We start from the raw sequence: 20,985 nt of genomic DNA on the forward strand, positions 1-20,985 counted from the left end.
ACATATATAATCGAAACCCTATCTTCAGTTCCTCCTAAAACAAACATTCATTATCCAAACACAAGATCATCAACCACTACATTCAAATCCTAAACATCACAACACCAAATACGCCTTACGTTCTCTACTCGTCATCCACAGCTGCCTTCGAAGAACCAGCAGCCTTCTTCGGAAGCAACAGATTGTGAATGTTTGGCATAACACCGCCATTAGCAATGGTAACGTCACCGAGCAGCTTACTCAATTCCTCATCGTTCCTCACCGCCAATTGGATGTGCCTCGGCACAATTCTTGTCTTCTTGTTATCCCTCGCAGCGTTTCCAGCCAACTCAAGCACCTGCATTTGATCAAGTTTTATTAATTAACACCAAAAAAACCCCAAAATTACAAATACCTAAAAATTTCAACTTTACAAATGTACAACATGTAAAATAGCAAACAAACTCAAAAAAGTTTAACAAAAGGCAAAAATTATAAAACCCAACAAATTTCAATCAAAATTAAGAGTTTCGACCAACTAAAGCATCTATATTAAATTTATTTTAAAAAACCACCAAAAAAAAACTGTAGAATCATCAAAAAAAAACTTAAAAATTCAACTTTAATTAAACAGGTGAACAAAATTAAGTATTTTCAGCCAATTCAAACATCTATAAATAATCAATTTCTTAAAAATCACAAAATCCCTAAATTATAATCAACAAAAAAACCCTAAAAAATTCAACTTTAATTAGACAGGTAGCAAAATACAGTATTTCCAGCCAGCTAAAGCATCTATATATAATCAATTTCATAAAAATCAGAAAACCCCCAAAATTTTTGATTAAAAAAAACCCTAAAAATTCAATTTTAATTAAACAGATAAACAAAAATATATCAAAATCAAGTATTTCCAGCCAACTCAAGGATCAATTTCACAAAAACCACAAAACCCCCAAATTAACCAACCCCTAGAATTATCAAAACTCTAAAAAACTCAATTTCAATTCCAGCTTCAATTGAACATATACACATCAAATTGAACCAACTTACTTCAGCAGCAAGGTACTCCAGCACAGCCGCAAGGTAAACCGGAGCTCCGGCACCGACCCGTTCAGCATACTTACCGGCTTTCAAGAACCGGGCAATACGTCCAACCGGAAACTGTAAACCAGCCTTGCTACTTCTTGAAGTAGCCTTCTTTGCCGTACCGGAGCCTAGGGTTTTGCCTCTTCCGGCCATTGATAATAATAATAATAATAATAATATTAAAACCGACGAAGGGTAAAATGGGAATAATGATAATAATATTAAATGAGTTGGTGTAAAGAATTTGGGTGTGGGTTTGGTTATATAGTGGTTGGGGTGGTGGTGTATTAGCCAATGAGAGTGGAGTGTGAGGATTGTGAAGTGTGGCCGTTGGATTGTGATTTGAAGTGTGGTGGATGTAGGGTTGAGATTTGTTTGATTTTGATGTGATTGTTGTATCCTTTTAAACCTTTATATTTTTTATTATTATTTTTTAATTGGAGTTTTGTATGTAGTGTCAGAAAGAAAACGAGTAAACTCTTAGGGGGTGTTTGGTAGAGGGAATTAAGAGGTGAGAAAAGGAATTGGAAAGAATTCTCTTGTTTGTTTATGAAAGAAAGAAATGAGAAATGGAAATAAACCATTTCCATTTCTCTGAAAAAAGCAGAGAATTGATTTCTAGGGTTTCATTTCTCCCATTTTCCTCCTTTTCATTTCTCCCATTTTCCTCCTTCAGCAAGGATAGCACATGCTCCTCTTATCGCCGCGCCATCACAGGGTCTTCGCTTTCCTCCGATTTCAACAATATCCGTCACCGACTTTCACTCCGTTGCACTTCACAGTTCTTTAATTGAAGGTAACAAATCCCTAATTGGATGTTTAGAACCTTCTAATTCGATGATTTTAAACACATGAATAGGGTTCTGATGGCCTTTTCTTCGTCCGGTAACCCTATGCTGGTGTTTTACCTACGGCTTTAAGGCCTACTATGACTCGGTTAGGTTGACACGGGTAATGATAATCATGTATCTGAGCGCCTATGATGATTATCGTATATTGTAAACTGGCTCCGATTCGATTTCCTTGGTGGTGATTAAGTCGAATTGCCATTTACCAACTGTCTTTCGTTGTTTTGCCGCAGCATTTGCGCCTTACGTTTAGTTGGTTTCTTTGATAAGGCTATGATGATAGTGTATCTGAGCCAATTTTGAACTGTTGGATGCGGTTGAAATATCGTTAACTGCTGGAATTTGACTGCACCAACATTTCAAATTTGGTAATTAATGACAACATATCCGAGCCTCTATAACCAGCAAACTTTAGGTTTGCTTTTGATTTCGTGTTCGGTTTTGTTATAATCTTTTATAACAACTAATTGCTAAATTAAATCTAATGTGAATTTGGATTTCTGTAGATTTGTTTGCTGAGTTATTGTTAACTGATCATTACCAGTCGTTGCGCGTATTATGTAATATGGGCCCAATACATGTACATGTACAAACTGATGTTATTTGGGAATGTTAAATACTTTTTTTGTTTAATATGCTTGAATGTGCATGTTACAATTAAAGTAATAGTAGCAGTTTCATCATATAAAATACATGAATTAAAGTTTTAGTTATGTATTTGTTTAATAAGATTGAGAAATTTTGGTAAGGACTTTAAAGTCACAGTCATTTATCGTCTTAGTATCGATAAAATATCAACTATAAATTTAAATGTGTCGAGTAATTAAAACATTTTTATAATGCAGGAGGTTCTAACTTTTTGTGGTGGATATTCGTTTTGAAATTACTAATATTCCTTGATTTGAACCTATTATGATTTATGATTGGTTATTTTGAGATGGATATTCGTTTTCCTACAATTACATGTTCACTTTCACATAATTTTGTGGTGCAATTTGATGCAAGATTTGGCATTCATGTTCTAGGATTTGATGAGTAATTTCGTCGGTTCATAGTGTCCATTTTGACACTTTATAAGATAACTTGGAAGCTTCTTTCACTTTAGCTCAATTTTGCACTTTATTTTGCTGCATTTTGGTGTGCATTTTGGCTGCGTTTTTGCATTAATTTACCTGCAATCTCATGTGCACTTTGGCAGCCTCATAGTGTATGATTTTGGCAGCTTTAACATGTGCATTCTTACATAGGTATTGTTAGCATTCGATAATGCCCTCAACTTTTGATATATACAACTGATACATGGGTATTGTTTGGATTAGTTAGATATCAGTTTAGAAATGTTTATTTAGGATGAAGATTTTGGATTTTTTCTTTTTGGACAATATATAAGTTTGGTTCCTCTGAACATGGTGCGCTTATTATAAACTATCGTGCGTACTCATAAGTAGCAATATAAGTAGCAATGTAAGTGCGTACTCATTGAAAAGACAGGTAACCCTGTCTTGTCGTTGATCATGATCATCCAGATATAGACACGTAACAAAGATCCCAAACACTAGACAGGCGACGAAATACCCAATTCAGTTGAGCCTGGGGGAAGTAGCGCCACCATGAGAATCGAGAAAGGAGCCAGAAAAGCGGAGAAGCTACCAGTAAACTTCAAGAAGGTGTAACTGAAATTGTGCTTCATTGGTCTGTCGTTGCCCAATAACGAAGTCACACCTACAAATGCAACTAAAGTGAATGCAACAAGGCCAATGATTGCAAACACTTTGTTATGTTCAAAGGCAGACTGATTTTTTTCGTCTTGAAACACTGCATCAATTCGGGTCCCAGAAAACACACAAATAATGCAAGTGCGAGCCATAAGTGCCGCGTAACATATAAGCCTGAAACAAATCGAGACTTAAAACAACGACAAAGACGGATACCTAAACGAAATTAGAACGGAACTTACCATAGCATGGCGTCGTTGGAAAGCGATGATGGTGCGTCGGTAAGGGCAACGTATCCACCCATTCTAAAAATAATGAAAATTATTATCTTGATTTACAAAATCAGCAAGCAAAAAGTAAATTAATATAATCTATGTTCCTAAAACATTTACGTCATGAATTTTGTTTTGAAAACTCAAGCAAACGACATTAATTTAATTTTGAAACAGGAATATGAATTACCTTCAGATCGTGACAATCAAAACTCTCTTTCTTGTTTTCTTAGGATTATCAAGAAGTTTAAATTATCTTTGATAAAATACTATATATTATTAAAGAGATACGTGATCATTTGTATTTGATTTATCAAGATCTCTTCAGAATTTGTGTCATGTTATTGTTCCTCTTATTGAGTTGAGTTATTAGGAACGACAACTCATAATTAATTGGCATATGTTAAATAGAAAAAAAAAGGAAAATAGTATAAAATTAATAATACGTATTTTCACTCTTCACGTGCAAGTCACATGTTAATTCATTAATTATTTTAAAACGTCTATACATTTTTCATATGATTTTTTAAAAATAATCACCATGATAACATACCCGTTTTTGTACCGCTTTGCCTTTTTATTTCCAAATTTTCGACGATTTTGAAACGGGTACAAGTAACAAACAACCTGAACTAGTCCAGGCATCGGTACTTGCACAGGTACGTGACGGGTACCAAATTTGTACATATACCAAATTAGCCATCAATTTAATGATAAGATAGTATTGAAGAACCCTAACTCGGTGGCCGACTTTAACTGATTTGTTTGTTGCTTCGTGTCTTGGATGTTATATTATTTAATTTTGAAGAAACGTTTGGTAGTTTTTCAGTAGTAACATGGTTCGAGAATTTGTTTTATATATTAATTATGAAGAATCTCAATTAAACCCTTATATAATCCAAACAGGTACGAAATATCAAATGTACATGTACCGTACCCATACCTGTACCCGATTGTACATGTACCAAAATTCAACAAAAATGAGTACCAATACCCGTACCGAATATGCTAAATCGGTATGGGTAAGGGTACGTGTACGGGTACAGTACGAGTACAAGTACGAGTATTTGTGACAAAATGTTCATCCCTATTCCTCATCTTGTATGTGGATGATATAATGATTATTGGAAACAACATTCACATGCTTAAAGAAGTTAAGCACCGGTTGGGATATTGTTTCGCAATGAAAGATCTTGGTAAAGCTGCTTATATTCTAGGAATCAAGATCTAAGCGGCTTCTAAGGCTAAGTCAAAGAACACACATAGACAAAGTAATGACACACTTCTCAATTGCTAAAGGAAATGTGTTGAACAAATCACTATCTCCGACAACGGACATTGAAACTAAGCACGTGCAAGCAATTCCATATGCTTCAACGATTGGTTCTATGACCCGATCTCTCGTATGCTTTGAGAATGACTAGTCGTTTTTAGCAAAGTCCTGCCGTTGCCATTGGACTACAGTAAAAAACATTTTAACGTACTTGAAAAGAACCAAGGATATATTCTTAGTGTTTGGAGTGGAAAAAGAGCTCATTATAAAGTGTTACACTGACGCTAGCTTCTAAACTGACCAAGATGATTCTCAATCACAATTAGGATTCGTATTCACTCTCAGTGGAGGAACTATTTACTGGAAAAGCTCCAGGAAGAGTGTGGTGGCGGACTCTAATACTGAATCTGAATATATAATTGCATTAGATGCTTCTAATGAGGTTGCTTGGATGAATAAATTCATTACTGACCTCGATGTGGTTCCGAGTATTCATAAACCAATTAAGGTATTTTGTGATAACACACAAGCCATTGCTCAAGCCAAAGAGCTCAAATCTTATCATAGAGCCAAGAACATTATGAGGAAGTTCCACTTTATACGGGAAATATTGAAACAAGGAGACATCATACTAAACAAAGTAGACACAGATCAAAACCTAACAAACATGTTCACTAAGCCGATGACTCAAAACAAGCATGATCAACACATGGATGCTATCGGTCTTATATTTGCTAGTCATTTGTTTTGATTTAGTATTTAGATGTATGAATATTTGGATAGTTATACTTTTGAAGTTCACTTTTGATTTAATGGTTAAATGCAAACGTTAAATATTATAACTGTGTTCGAATTTTAATACGTTTAATCCATGAAAATTGTATTATAAATGATCCATAGTCGGTCAGACTCGTGGGAACGGCTTTGAATTAAGACTATTGACTTTGGACTCAAGGAGTTGACTTCCAAACTCACAAACTGAATGACGTTGGATGTAACCCGCATCAAATCATCTTCATGGATTATAGTCATAAGATGTTTTGATATATGTGTACTCATTTAGTATCCTTAGATCTGAAATGTATATTATAACTTTCGTTTACCAAAGACTATTCTTTGATCATTGTCTACCACTGTCGCGTAACTGCCATCCATAAATGCATCGGTTGAGAGTAGTTTTGAAGTTCAGTGAGAGTTGTATGTAGTAAAGATGAGATTATGTACTCTTACATGATATGTAACAATTAGACATCGTGGCGCCCTTGTTGATTCAAACTGGTAAAATGTGAGACCTCACCAAAACTTATTGTGTGTTTGATTGGACCACTTTGATTCTAGATCGAGAACAATAATAACTAAACGCCATATGAGATTGAATCTGATCCATGTCTCATTGTTCAATTGATGTCTTATACAAAAAGGATACATGACAACGATTACCATAAGCTCATTATCTTGCAATAGTGTATTCCAAGATGTTTTGGTTAATGACTTTAAAATGTCATAACTTGTTGGGACAACTAGGTGTAGCTAGAGCACCGCTGGCTGAAAACGTTAAGGAACTTAATCAGAAACCGTCCAAGTGGGACACTGTTGGAATTTGTGAACCGGTTCGATTAAGTTAACGCGACCGACTGAGCTATGGCATGAGAAAGTTACACCTTGGGTAACGATCATAAAACCCGCTTAAACTAGCTAATCGGTATTGACTATTATTGAGATTGTAATGTTTATTTATTTGATAAATGAATATAGATCGGGCTAATGACAATAGAAGGGCTTTTATGGACTTGGGGCCAGTTAAACTAACTAGTATATTATTATCTAGTTAGTGTAAACCTAAAACTAATGAAGAACAAACCCTAGCCACCAATGCTCTCAATCTCTGCTCTCCCTTTACCACCATCAACCAGTCACTGCCCGCCGGAGAACCGCCAACTATGTCGCTCACCACTAGGGATGGAAATGAGTCGGGTTTAGGTATTCCCAAACCCATACTCGGTTATGAAAGCCCATCCCAAACCTATCTCAAACCCATCGGGTTTTAATCAGGTAATTACCCGTCGGGTTTCGGGTTTCCAATTGGGTTTTGTCAAGATACGTGGGTATACCCGACTCAAAACCCGTCGGATTTCTATCGGGTTTTGATAAAATTTAACTAACTAATTATAAATAATGATTAATACAAAAATTAAATGTCTCTAATAATTGCCATAAACGAGTTTCAACAACTACTATAGTTAAAATATTTAGAGTATACTATATATAAATATATGTTATGTTGGGTATACCGGGTATATAATCGGGTACATGGGTAAATATTATTGGGTAATCGGTTCAGGTAATCGGGTATATTACAAATCCCAAATCCATCCAAAACCACGAAAATTTCAAAACTAATGCCAAACCCTAAAGGGTCAGGTATTACCCGTCCAGTTATGTCGGGTTTCACTGCCATCCCTAGTCACCACCGCCGCTGTCACCTGCCTCCGCGCACCGCCACCACCGGGTATCTTACAATATAGTCACTCAAAGAAGCTTGCTATCCCTTGGTGTCTCAACCGGTTAATCATTAACCGTAGTATGATTTTTCTCATTTGTAGATAGTATAGTAATTTGTTTATTTTATTTATTGTACTCGTATTGATTGTAATCGGATCATGCCGAGTTTTGTTTTGGTGTGATTACTCGTGTTTGTTTTTAGTTGCGTTTTATATGTTAATTAACCGGATTAATTAATTTACTATTTATTATCGAAACCGATTTTCATAATAAAGTTTGACTGATCGCCACTTAAACCCAACAAGTATAACACTAGGGGGAGGGTTGTATGGGGGCAGTGGTGGCTTAGGATGGTGGTTGGCCGTGAAGAACAAAGAGAGGGAGAGGTTATGTCAATATTCTGTTTGAGCTATGTGTTTGAAAGAGTATTTTGGTGTTTGTGTATTCTTCTAAGTCTCTTATAGCCAACACTTCTTTGGTAATTGATTTGTATATTTGTGTGTTGTGAGGAACCCGGATTGTCGGTTTGGGTGAAATGAAATAGTTTTGGGAGTGTGGTTAAATTTCATTTTCTCCTTTAAGTACTATTTTATTCATTTTTGGTGAAAGGTCTAGTAGGGGATATTATTTGACTTACTTTTTACATTGCATGCATCCACCCCAATTCTTTATACCATTTTGTGAAACATATTGTGAAGTGTTTTGTTTTATATGAAAAGAATAAATCAAAAGTTACATGCACCCATTTAATATTGATGATGGTTGGATTTTATTTATTTATCATCGTTATTTACTTTATAGATAATGTAGGTTGAATATTTAGTTAAATAACTAATGATTAAGAATCAAGTTTGTGTTCACCATACTTATATGTGTGGACTAAAATTCATTAAGAGACTCTATATTTAAGTTTAGGTTCATACTCGTAATTAGTCTTAATATAATTAGTTTAAACTTTAAACGAGTTTGTTCACCGAATTATTAAGTATCTTTATGTTTCTATTACTTTCGAACACGGTTCATAGTCATTATTGATATACATTTATATAAATATATTGTGTCATTTTCCCTTTGAAATGTAAAATTATACTAGTTAAAATATAGCATCACCAATCGTTGTGTCGAGTGTTTGTGTACTCACCGTATTGTATCACCAGTTGGATCTTTAAACCGTACAAATTTTATCTTACCGCATTATCGTGCATTCAGACGAGTGTTCACGAACGTTGGCCTAATATAAGAGTGTTTCCCGGCTCGAAAAACAATTGTATACCGATACGATGAGTTTAATCAATAATTCATTTCAATAATTTGTTGCCATTCAAAAAAAATATATATAAATATTAACGATTCAAAAAGCAAGTTCGTATAAACCATGTACCTACCCACTAAACCCTAACTATAAATACCACCTTTATAAACTTGTTTCCATTTCTACACTTAACACAAAACCCTAGCCACCATCAGCCGTCATCGCCGGAGCTAAGATACCGGCGGTTGGTGGTGGTGAGCCACTACGTACGGCGGCTGTATATAGTTCAGATCTACTTGTTTATAAGTGTTATGTGAAGTTTTTCCGGCGAGTTAACTCCGGTGTATCTCCGGCGAAGTTAAGGTAACAATCTCAAACTACAAAACAAAAGCTGTTTCATTTAGTATATTTTGTTTTTAGAAACTGAAACTGAACTAGTGAACTTAACTAAACTGAAAAACAAAAAAAAAACCCGGAATAATCTTTTAGAAACTGAGCGGTTTTTTGAAACTGAACCGAACTAAACTTAAAAACGGAAAAACCGAACATGGTTTAAAAAAACTGGAACTGAAGCGAACTAAACTGAGAAAATGGAAAAACCGAAACTGAAGGTTTTAAAAAATTAAAATTGACTATAATCCAAATTAGAATACAAAAAATACTTAAATAATAGAAACTGAGACCAAACCAAATAGGGATGAGCTTAGTACCGGTACCTAACCAACAATGTGTACCGGTACCGAAGATGCTTGATTCGGTATCGGTAGTGAAGGCAAAAGGGTAAAATATTAGTATTTTAGGTAAATAGGTTGCAATATTTTGTGTTTTAACAACAATTTTTAAGCTGCTTTTTTCAAGAGATAAGATTTTGATTTTTTTTAATGCGAGTGATGAAAATCACTACCTTTTTTGTTCATCAAGAGAACTAAAAATACAAGTAACAACTGTTATTGAGTGTCTTGTACAACGCAGTGGATCACCCTAGCAAACCATATTGCAATCTAGCAAACCAATGAAAGCCTTTGTCACTCCATGTTTCGCCTTAGCAAACAATATTATACTTAAATCTTCTCAAAGCACTTTTAAGAACAAATACAGCCTTTGTATTTTTATAACAATTCGTCTCTTTTTCAAATATCTGATTCTTGAAAACCCTCACGATTGTATACACGTCTTCTATCAGCTACAAGTAGAATTTTTCTGTCTAAATCCCGCTGAAAATGAAATTTCACCTTTTTTTTATAAATACAATATCTGTTCATGCTAATTTCTTTGAGTATTTTAGTGATGTTGCTAACATATATGCAAACTAGGTCATAATTCAAGTTCTAACTTATTTCAACTTTGCAATTTTGTCACATTTTTGTTATTTTTTTTAAAAAAATACTCCATGCGAACCATCCTTTTTTTCCTTATTTTAGCTCTCCATAACCCACGGACCCTAGAGTGTGTGTTTTATGGAGTCTAACAGCTATATTAATAAGCTTAGTTTATCTCCATGCCCATATATATGACTCCAAGGGTTCATAAGCTTTTGAAGACGATAAAAAAGAAGATTGAAGAACACAAGATGATTATGTATGCTGCCGCCATACTTGTGGCATGCTCGTATTGTGCTTGACTGATATCATACTAATTCTACGACGATGCCACTGACACTTATACCAGTTGTCTACTATGGCTCAACCATGGTTGCGTTAGGGCTACCTTTCATGGTCCATTATTCCCCTGGTAATCACCCTAAACATCATCACTACACAAAAGTTGTGAAGTATCACATCATCACCATAATTAAACAACATCACTACAAATTAAGTCAAGTCTTTTGTTTCCATCATTACAATCGCTAATCACTGGTAGTAAAAAGAGCACACTCAACCCACCGATAACACCAATCACAATGGTACACACAAAGAGGATATCATCTCGGAAATACAGTACGGTGAAAGTGTCTGCGAGTGCTGCTGTGGCTGTCACAAAGGCCAAAATGATTACAAACTTAGAAAACGGGTTTACACCCTTGTCCATAGAGATAATATGCAACTAACCAGATCACGTATGATGCAACCACTAAGATGGCTCTAGCATTCATAGCATGCTAAACGCATGGGAATGGAGATACGCAAGGGTAACAAGAGTAGCCCCCCACCCTCCTTTTAAGCGATAAATAGGTAGTTGCTCTTTTCCATGAACTTTAAACGAAATTTTAGCACGGCCGGTGGAGGAGCCTTGAAACACAAACATATGTGTTAGCTCTTTGCATGTGAATAATGACTTGATTTGGGAGATTAGGATCAACATTGGAAACCTTGTAATGAAAATTAAAATTTAAAAAAAAGTGTTAGTTGATTCATTCTTTGTATTTATTATATACTTTTAAATAAAAAATTAGTTGATAAATACTACATTGGAAGTCGGATACATACTTGGTTATCCGCGGGCTCAAGGGATTGGTAGACGACCGCCACTTAAACATGAGGTTGTTGCTGCTCCTCTTGTTGATGTACTGTTGTTGCAAAGCCGTGTTACCTGTGTTACTGAGAAAAAAAGAAAGTTAAGTGTTAGTTGATCGAGGCATTTATGTACACTCTATTTTATGTTAATTATTTATTAAATGATGTAAATATTATTAATTATTTATGTAAATATATATTTAATATAATTGTTCGTTACCATCTCTTGCAATACTAAACTCATTTTGATGACCGTCGTGTTAGTCATTCAAAAGTCCAATTAAACTAAATAGTTAGAGTAAGTAGGGTATCGTATCCACAAGGAGTATGTGGTAAGTATTACAAAGTTTGTTGATTTTCAATATAAAATTAACTTAATAAGATGGACAAACGTCAAACAAAATTAGAAGATTGATTTTAAAAACAATTTAAAGAAAATGCAACATCCTCCAGGTTTCAGGTTCTAGGTTTAACACAAAACTCGTTTCATTAATTGGACACCACATAAACATGGTGTTGGAAAGTCGGTTGATTTAGGTGGTAATCAAAAATAGATATTTGTCATCGGATCTTTTATGATTCAATTACCCTATTTGTTAGTGTGAATCGACCTACTCTATGTCACCCAATGAGCTACTAGGTTTTGTCATCAACCGAACAAGTTGTAAAGCAAGGATTATTAACACATGCAAATAGTTTAAATAAACCAAAACATCAATATGTTCATACAACGTTGTCAATGTCAAAAACAAATCTAAACATAAATAAAATTGTGAAAAGTGTTAAAACCTAAGAACCGTCCGCCTGGACGAAGCCACTAGTCAGTCTAGCCACTCATGTTATCACGTTCAACCCTTTGGTCCTTAATTTGTATGCACAACAGCAGGGGGGTTGCTGCTCCCTTTTTGTCTCTACCCTAGTGTTGTTCGTCCCCCAAAACTGCCGTATGTTATGATCTATCTAATTCAAAGCTTATTTGCTTCTTTGGGCTGTGACGTGGGCGGCCAACATCAACACCAATTGAAATATAATATCAAACAATTAAATGAGTCAATAAATTAATTAACACGAATAATTGTTCGTTACTTCACTGTATTGCAAGACAACTAAACTTTACAATCTCTTTTATTTAATAGAGTAACTCTTTCTTTCTTTTATTTAAAATAATTCAACTTGGCAAACACATAAGATTCTTTGTGTGTATCTACAACTAAATTTGATTTTTATTTTTTATATTTATCATGTGATACATTGTTTTAAAACATAATTGGCATATTTTATATAAAAAGAATAGATGAAAATGCAAATGCCCATGACATGTACAACTTTTATTCTGCCTTAGGATTTGAAATAAAAGGGTTATTGTATGTGTGCGCCTAGTTATCAGTATTTTCAAAATCCCATACAAATTTGGTTATTGAACAAGTGGGCTAATCAAAGCTTTTTGTGTCAAAATAAAAACTATTATCTATATATAGTAATTGTGAATGTTGGCGCCGCAGAAAGCAAGGAAATTATGGACTTAGTATTTATTCAGAGTCCGGCTAACTATAGTTATTCAGATTTTTATATTTTGTGGATTATGGTTGGACTTACCAAATGGCAATTACCTTTTGTATATTATTATTATTATTATTATCATTATTATCATTAACAAGTTTGGTGTCGTTGGTGGTCTATTGGGTAACTTGGCGGCAACGTATTAGTCGGTGAGTTTTTTTTGTTAAGTCACCATAATAAATGTAATGTTATGACCAAATGTTATTTTTTTTTGTTTTAGTCATGGGACCATATCAAATCTAAAAGAAACGACCGAGTTCGCGCAGACTCATGTAAAGCCCATGACCGACAACGCTTCAGACTGACACCCCCCCCAATTGGTCATTGGTCTACCTCAAGTTTTATATTATTTTCGTTTGTTTAGTTTTGGTACCGTAAGGTACGTAATCAAAAAGACCAAATTCATGTCAAGTTACCGCTTCAATGCTCGGGACCAACAACGCTTGGATTTTACCACCGCCTGGGTTTGCCAAATAAATAAACATCGTCGTAAATATTTTGTTTTTTTATATGTTTTTTAAGTTTAAACCGTCAAATTCTATCAATGATGTCTATATCGTAACGAATGTAGTCAGTCGTGACGAAAAGACTCATCGTCGTAACGCTAGGGTTTACCAACGCCCGAGTTTTAACACTGGGGTTTTGCCAGTTGTCCTGGCGCAACGCGCCGGGGAGAAAAACTAGTTATATATAAAAAGATAACATGATAAACAAATCAATATCATGTCAGCTTGTGACTAAGCGTGTCATGTTCAAGTTCATATGTTTGATATGATTTTCTAGTTTATCCCACAACTTATTCCCCTAGCCATACAAATACAACTTATTCCACTAGCGAATAGCAATACCGCCCCGACTAAAAGAACTTCATGTTTAGTTAGGAGCAATCGAATGCATAACATGAAACGTATTAATTAATGCGCATAAAAGTATACCCATCATGGATCCATGGAAGATAGAGAGAGAGAGAAGGACAAGGGCGTAGCTTAGTTGGGGCCAAAGGTGGATCCGGCCCCTTTCGGCTTTTCGGTCTGTAGTGTAAGATTATCCTTTTTCGGCCGAAATTTTTTATACATAATGTAATTTTACACATTTCTGACCGAAATTTTGAACCCGCCCCTCTCGATTTTTTGCTCGGCAAATATTTATCCTTTTTTGCCTGAAAATTTTATCATGTAAATTTACCTGTTTTGACCAAAATTATATTTCACAAATTAAAACTCAAAAAAACAATATTACAAAAAAAAACACAAATCACATTACACCACACTCATCGGCGATGAGTCATCCCAAGACACCTTATCACACCGTTTGATCATACATTTTTATAAAACTAAAAATGAACACCACCCTACAAAATCAAACTATATAACTTGATTAGTTAAAACGCTTTCGTGTGCAAGACTTAAACCGGATCTAAAGCATACATATAGCTAAAAACTTGTCAACTAAACAAAACGCAAATAACATTATAAGTTTATAACTAAGAACTCGGGCAGTCAATAAAAACAGCAAGCCAAAAACATTGTACCAAGTATTGCGACCGTAACCTCAAAATCCAACTTAAAATAAAACAAACAGATAACCAAATACCGAAATCTCTACTTATCAGCCTTGGCAGCAGAAGCAGCAGCTTGACCTCTGAGCCGTCCAGTCCTCCTTGCAGCAATAAGACCGACCTTTTGTCCAGGTGGTGCATCACGACGAACAGTACTCGCGTGACCAATATGTTGATGGTTACCACCACCATGAGGATGCTCAACTGGATTCATAGCAACACCACGAACCTTGGGCCAGCAGTTTCTCTTAACACGGAATTTATGGTAAGCGTTACCAGCTTTAAGCATTGGCTTCTCGGTTCTGCCACCTCCTGCAACCTGACCTATCATGGCTCTGCATCCGCTTGGCACAATCTTCTTAGCTCCTGATGGAAGCTTAACCCTGTATTTTCAATAATTGGATCACACACTTTTAACATCAATATAAATTCATGCTAAATTACAAAAGCCAACCAATACAATGTATAGCCTAAGTATACAAAGTATGACCAAATTATATTCATGAGATCCAAAAAGCATACACAGTGACCATTTGATTACAAAATCAACAATTAGCGTACAACCTAACTATGTTCATACTTCTTAGGCTACATAAACTACACAGTGATTATTTAACCAAAATTTCAACAAGTAATAATACTCAGTTAAGATGCTACATCTTCAATGTATGAACTAATTATGATTATAAAATCCAAAACATTCAGTTAAGATGCAACATCTTCAATGTACAGCCTAGTTATGTTCAAAAAATCCATAAACAACACACGCTCACACTGTGATCATTTTCTTACAAATTCAACCTATGGATCATAATCTGTTACATATTAAAACACAAAAATACATTTAGAACGTATTTGACTATAAAAGCATTTAATTAACAATTCATAATATTATTAAAAACATATAACTAACAATACATTATACACAATAATAATAACTGCTGTTTTAGATCATATCAATATCAAGTTCATGACTTTATATTGTTCACACGGTAATAATTTACCAACAAACAAAACATCAAGTTCATATTCGTTACATCTTAAAACACAAAAACGTAACACTTATAGCCAAATTTTGTTTATTAGATCCAACAAACAACGCACAGCCATGAATTCACTACCAAACTAATAACAACAACAATAATAATAACAATACCTAGTCGTGCTGTTACATTTCAAATACAAAAGTTCAACAAAACTGAACTAAATGATGCAAAATCTACAATATAATTGTCTTCGTAAGATTCAACAACTAAATCATATTCAATTACATTTTAAAATACAAAATTTTAACAAAAATGACCTAATTGTGTTTTTGGGGGTGTTTGAAATTCCTTATTTTCATCAGCTTATAACTTACAAACTTTTTAAAAATTTAATAAGGTGTTTGGCAAACCATAAGGCCTTACTATAGAGAAGGCAAAATAAAGCGGTTTTGAAAAGTTCTGAATCTCTAACCTACTAACTTAATGAGTTTGATTACCTATTATACCCCTCTAACCATCAAAACCCATTACAATCCTTTTAAAAAAAAGTGTCATTTTTAGTCATTTTGGTTTACCCCAACACATAAGCTAATCCAAACATTTTTTCAAAAACTTCTAAAAAATTCATAAGTTTATAAGTCATTTTAACAAAAAGTCCTTTTTCACTTAAATAAGCAATCCCAAACACACCCTTTAGTCCCCATAAAATACACAGTTATGATCTAATAATCTCATGTAATTAACAAATAATTATAAACAACAACAATAATAATAATACTAATAATAATATTAAGAAATGAAACTGCTAAAGGTTATTATATGCTATGGAACCAATAATAATAATCTCCAAAATATTATCAAAAACAACTAACTAACAATTCATTATAAACAATAATAATAATAATAATAATAATAATAATAATAATAATACTACCTGGTGGTACCATTATCCGGATTATGACTAATAACAATCGCATAATCCCCAGACGCTCTGGCAAACGAGCCTCGATCCCCCACATGATGCTCCACATTACACACCACCCCACCTTCCGGTATACTCCCAACCGGCAACACATTACCCACCGTCAAATTCGCCTTCTTCCCACAAAACACAAACTGCCCAGTATACATACCCTCAGCCGCCACGAACAGCTCCTTCTGGTGCTTGTACCGGAACGGGTGGCGAAACGTCACGCGAGCGAGAGGGGCTCCGCGGCCTGGGTCGTGGATGATGTCGGTGATGACGCCTTTGAGGTAGCCGTTGCGTTCGCCGTAGTCTAGGGTTCGGAATTTGGCCGGGCCTTTGCGGTGGTGCGTGTGGGATTTGAAGACGGAGCCTGCTCCCTTACGTTGTGCTCGGATTACGCGACCCATTGATTGATTGATTCACACAGAGAATGAATAAGTTAGGGTTTGGTGAAAACGGCGAATAAGAAGAAGAAGAAGAAGAAGATGGTGGAATTAAGATTTTAGGGTTTGGGGATAGGGTGGTTTGGGTTGGGCTTTTGTGAGTTGTAATGATTAAAAAAAAGTAGAGGTGTACAAAACCGGTTTTAAACCCGAACCCAAGCCCGTACCCAATTTAAACCCAATAATACCCGAAACTCGATTCTAGTATACCTGAAACCTGAAACCCGGTTCTAGTTATACCTGAAACCCGAAACTCGGTTCTAGTTATACCTGAAATCCGAAACTCGGTTCTAGTTATACCCGAAACCCGGGTTTTTTGCATACCCAAATATTAGTGTTTGTGCACCTGTTGTTGTGTGGATGCCACAGATCTATAGTCGTTCTCCAACGCATCTTTTTTGAAGCACATCTTACAATACTAATACAAGAAAATGTTGAAGTTTAGGTGTCAAACCTATATTTATTCTAATTCTTAATCTCTCATCTCATTCATTCTAGAAATCCATGGGTCATTGGTCAAAATCATTTTGTCAATTGGGTTATAACATAGTGTAGATTTTATTCATCATTGAGTTAAGTATCTTTTCATACCCGTGGTTTAACCAACTATGTAACTTTAGTACCTTTTTTTAAATATCATGCAAATTAACACCTAATGTTTCCAAAATTATACTATTTTAGTACTTTTCGTAAACCTTTTTGTTTTTTCCATTACGGTTAAATTCTTTTTGCTCTCATTTACTTAACCCTTTGTTCAAAAATAAATGAGTCAAACTACTTTAAAAAAAAACAAACCGAACCACTTTTCTTTTAACAAAAAGAAAGGTAACGAACCGAACCACTTTTTTTAACAAAAAAATAAACATACTGAACTACTTTTTATAAAAATAAAATAACAAAGCGAACTACTTAATAAAAACAAACAAGCCGAACCTCTTTTTTAACAAAAAAAAAATGAACCGGACCACTTTTTTAGCAAAAATAAACGAATCAATCCATAATTTTAAACAAAAAAATAAATGAAAAATGGCACTTAACTATTCATTATTTAAAGGTTTGTAAATGTCACCTTTATAATCATCTTTAAAAAACAATTGATGCTAAATAAAATCAATTATTGAGTTGATGGTTGTTTTTCAGCATTGTAGAAAATATATATTTAGGTATGCATTTATATTGTTTAATGACATTGTGATCTAGAGTATTGACTATATGCATTAATTATTCACATTAAGTTCATATTTTCCATCATGTGTAGTACACGCGAAATATGAAAAAGATACATTTCATAAGTCGTGAACTGAAAACAAATTCATAAGTTTTACTTTGTATATTAAATTAATTCATAAGTATTTGAAAATCACAATTGAAATAACATCCTTATTTATTTTTATCATTTGATAAATCCTGTGTAATACACGGGTTCAAAAGCTAGTATATGATATAAATACTTGTTTAGAGCAGCACTTTTTGATATATCAAACAACAACTGAAAACACATAAAATATATGTTTTTGTATAATTGTTTATTTTATACATGTTTGAATGATTTTTGAAGTTTGTACGCAAAAAAAATGGAGTTATGATAAAAAATGAAGCAGACACGTTGACAAAAGAAAGCTGTAGAAAATGAGTTTTTTAATACCCGGAAAATAGGGTATTCAAAACCCATAAAACGGGTTTTTTCAATACCCAGAGATAGGGTATTTAAATACTCAGGTATTGAAGACCCGGTTCAATACCCGACCCGAACCCAACCCGATTATTGCTAATACCCTATTTTTCAGTACCCGATCACACCTGAGCCTGGTTCTATGCCCAAACTCGGGTTTTTCTAATACCCGATTTGTGCACATCTAGAAATATACATTAGAGGTGCACAAATCGGGTTTTTGAAATACACGTTTCTAGTAAGGAACAAGGTTTGAGTATGATTAGGTGTTAGCAATACCCGGTTCGGGTTCGCGTATTGCCTCTAAAAACCATACCCTATGTATCGGGTTCGGGTCGAGTATGGATTGGATTTCTTTTAAGGGGTTGCACTTTTTAAAAGTATTTTTGGGTATAGATCAGGTATTGGAAAAATCCAATTTCCCGGTTCCGGGTATAGAACCAGTTCAGGTTTTCATGTATTACCAGGTATAAATCGGGTCCGGTTCGGGTTCGGGTATAAAAAACCGGTTCCAGTTTTTTTGGTCCGGTTTCGGGTTCGGGTTTTTTGTGCACCTTTAGTGTACATAAATAGAGGTGCAAAATCGGGTATGAACTAGTTCCGCGTATGATTAGCAAAAGTCAAAACCGGGTCTGGTAAGAGCCGTTCCAGGTATAGTCGAGTATCTGACTGGGTTTTCCGGGTTTTTTCGGGTTTCGGGGAGGGTTGGGTTTTGAACAGGTATTTTTGGTTTCGGTTCCGACGCGTCCGGGTTAGTTTGAGCTCCGCGGAGAAATCCTCTAACATATCATACCCACGGGTCAGGTACGGGTAAAACGGGTTCCATGGTTACCTCTCTCAATCTTTCTTTGAGTGAAGATATTGGATTAGATTTTCGGGGAGTTGGTGGTGGTTTGGGCTGGGCTTTTTGTGAGGTTATTTTGGGCTTAGTAGGAGTTTATTGTAACGGGTCAAAAGTGAGAGACAGGTTTAGAGGTGGGGATAACCGGTTCAGGACCCGAACTCTAGAGGTGTACAAAATGCCCGAACTCGGAACCGGATCCAAAAATAAAAATCTGTAAAAAGTTTTTTTATACTTGGGTTTTTCTACCCGACACTACCTGTATGGTACAGATAGGGTATGTATTTCAATACTAAAACCCGTACCCGAAACTAGGCCTGATTTTCCAATACCTGAGACAGAGTATTTCAAATACCCTATCTATACTAGTAATTACCCAAAAAATACTTGAAAAATAGCCCAAAAAATGTAGCCCGTTGAAAACTCAACCTATACTCAAAAACCACACGTGATGAACCCTAAAATTGGGGTTTTCTTTAATACCTAAAAATAGGGTATTCAAATACTCGATTTTTGAATACCCGAACCCGATGCATAGGGTATGGTCTTTAGAGACAATACCCAGACCCGAACAGGCTCGGGTATTGCCAATACCCGATATTTCAATACTCAGTCATACCCGGAACCGGTTATTAGAAAAACCCGATTTAAGCACCTCCACCCGACCCGATCTGTGGGAACGAACCAGGTGTCGGTTCCTTCAAAAAATCGTACTGGGCATGGACCCGCAGGTACCGGTTCCACCATTACTCGGACCAAACTCGGCTTCGGTCCAGGGCCGGCTCCGAGAAAGAAAAAAAAGTTTTGGGCCTAAGGCGAAAATTTTTTGATCCTTAAGTAAAAGTAGTATGTTGTTGAGTTTTAAACAATTTAATTTTTATGTGGGTTTACACAATTTGGGTTGTGTAAAAAACTTTTGTATAAAAATAGGATTAAACATGTTTCAAATGAGACTAGAAGTCTAGAACCCATAACCGTTTGGTTAGGACTTAGGAGTAAAAACCCTCTACCACTAAACCAAGCTAGTGATTATGTAATTTAGTTTAAACAATAAATATACAAATTGTATTTAATAAAATACATATAGTTTTTTTCTTAAAATATTTGGGCCTAGCGGAATGTCGGGCCTGTGATCGTCGACCATCCTGCCACCCCCAAAGGGCGGCCCTGCTTTGTTCCCTAAAATTATCTGATTTGTGAACCTCTATAAAGATTCACCGTTCACATAGACATGTAAAAGTCGGGTTTATCTAATTTGTGAACCTCTATATCACTATATGTAATTTATCAGTAATACACAATACCTTATTGTGTTTTCATTATTCGACCCTAGGCATAATATTTTTTATTTTTTATTTTAAGAATCATTGTTTGAATGATGATGAGATTTCACAAGTGGTCACTTCTATCTTCAAATATCATGCCAGTTGTAGTGTTGTTGTTTGCCGAGATTCAAGTCACTAGTTTTCTTGACTTGTCAATCAACACTCTTTAACTTAAACTACAATTATCTGAAAAATAATGTTTTTGTTTGTATATTACTAAATTATCCACCAACTAGTTACATCAACCAAC

The 20,985-nt window shown here is 35.0% G+C and overlaps 2 protein-coding genes across 2 annotated transcripts; both read right to left on the reverse strand.

Annotated features, from left to right (window-relative positions):
• Positions 1-55: 55 nt before the first annotated feature.
• Positions 56-1,307, reverse strand: LOC143635879 (histone H2A.6-like). Its single transcript, XM_077103601.1, has 2 exons — positions 1,033-1,307; positions 56-337 (listed from the first exon to the last, which is right to left on the reverse strand). Exons 1-2 carry the CDS (start codon positions 1,219-1,221, stop codon positions 125-127), a joined length of 402 nt encoding a protein of 133 aa, XP_076959716.1. The 5' UTR covers positions 1,222-1,307; the 3' UTR covers positions 56-124.
• Positions 1,308-14,407: 13,100 nt separating this feature from the next.
• On the reverse strand, positions 14,408-16,868 carry LOC143635880 (large ribosomal subunit protein uL2-like). The gene is made up of 2 exons (XM_077103602.1): positions 16,422-16,868; positions 14,408-14,884 (listed from the first exon to the last, which is right to left on the reverse strand). The coding sequence occupies exons 1-2, from the start codon at positions 16,859-16,861 to the stop codon at positions 14,545-14,547; spliced, it is 780 nt and encodes a 259-aa protein (XP_076959717.1). The 5' UTR covers positions 16,862-16,868; the 3' UTR covers positions 14,408-14,544.
• Positions 16,869-20,985: the final 4,117 nt, after the last annotated feature.

This window comes from Bidens hawaiensis, unplaced genomic scaffold, assembly GCF_021521415.1.
Source record: "Bidens hawaiensis isolate Kalapana, Puna unplaced genomic scaffold, B.hawaiensis_p1.1 tig00007737_1, whole genome shotgun sequence".
Lineage (NCBI taxonomy): Eukaryota > Viridiplantae > Streptophyta > Magnoliopsida > Asterales > Asteraceae > Bidens > Bidens hawaiensis.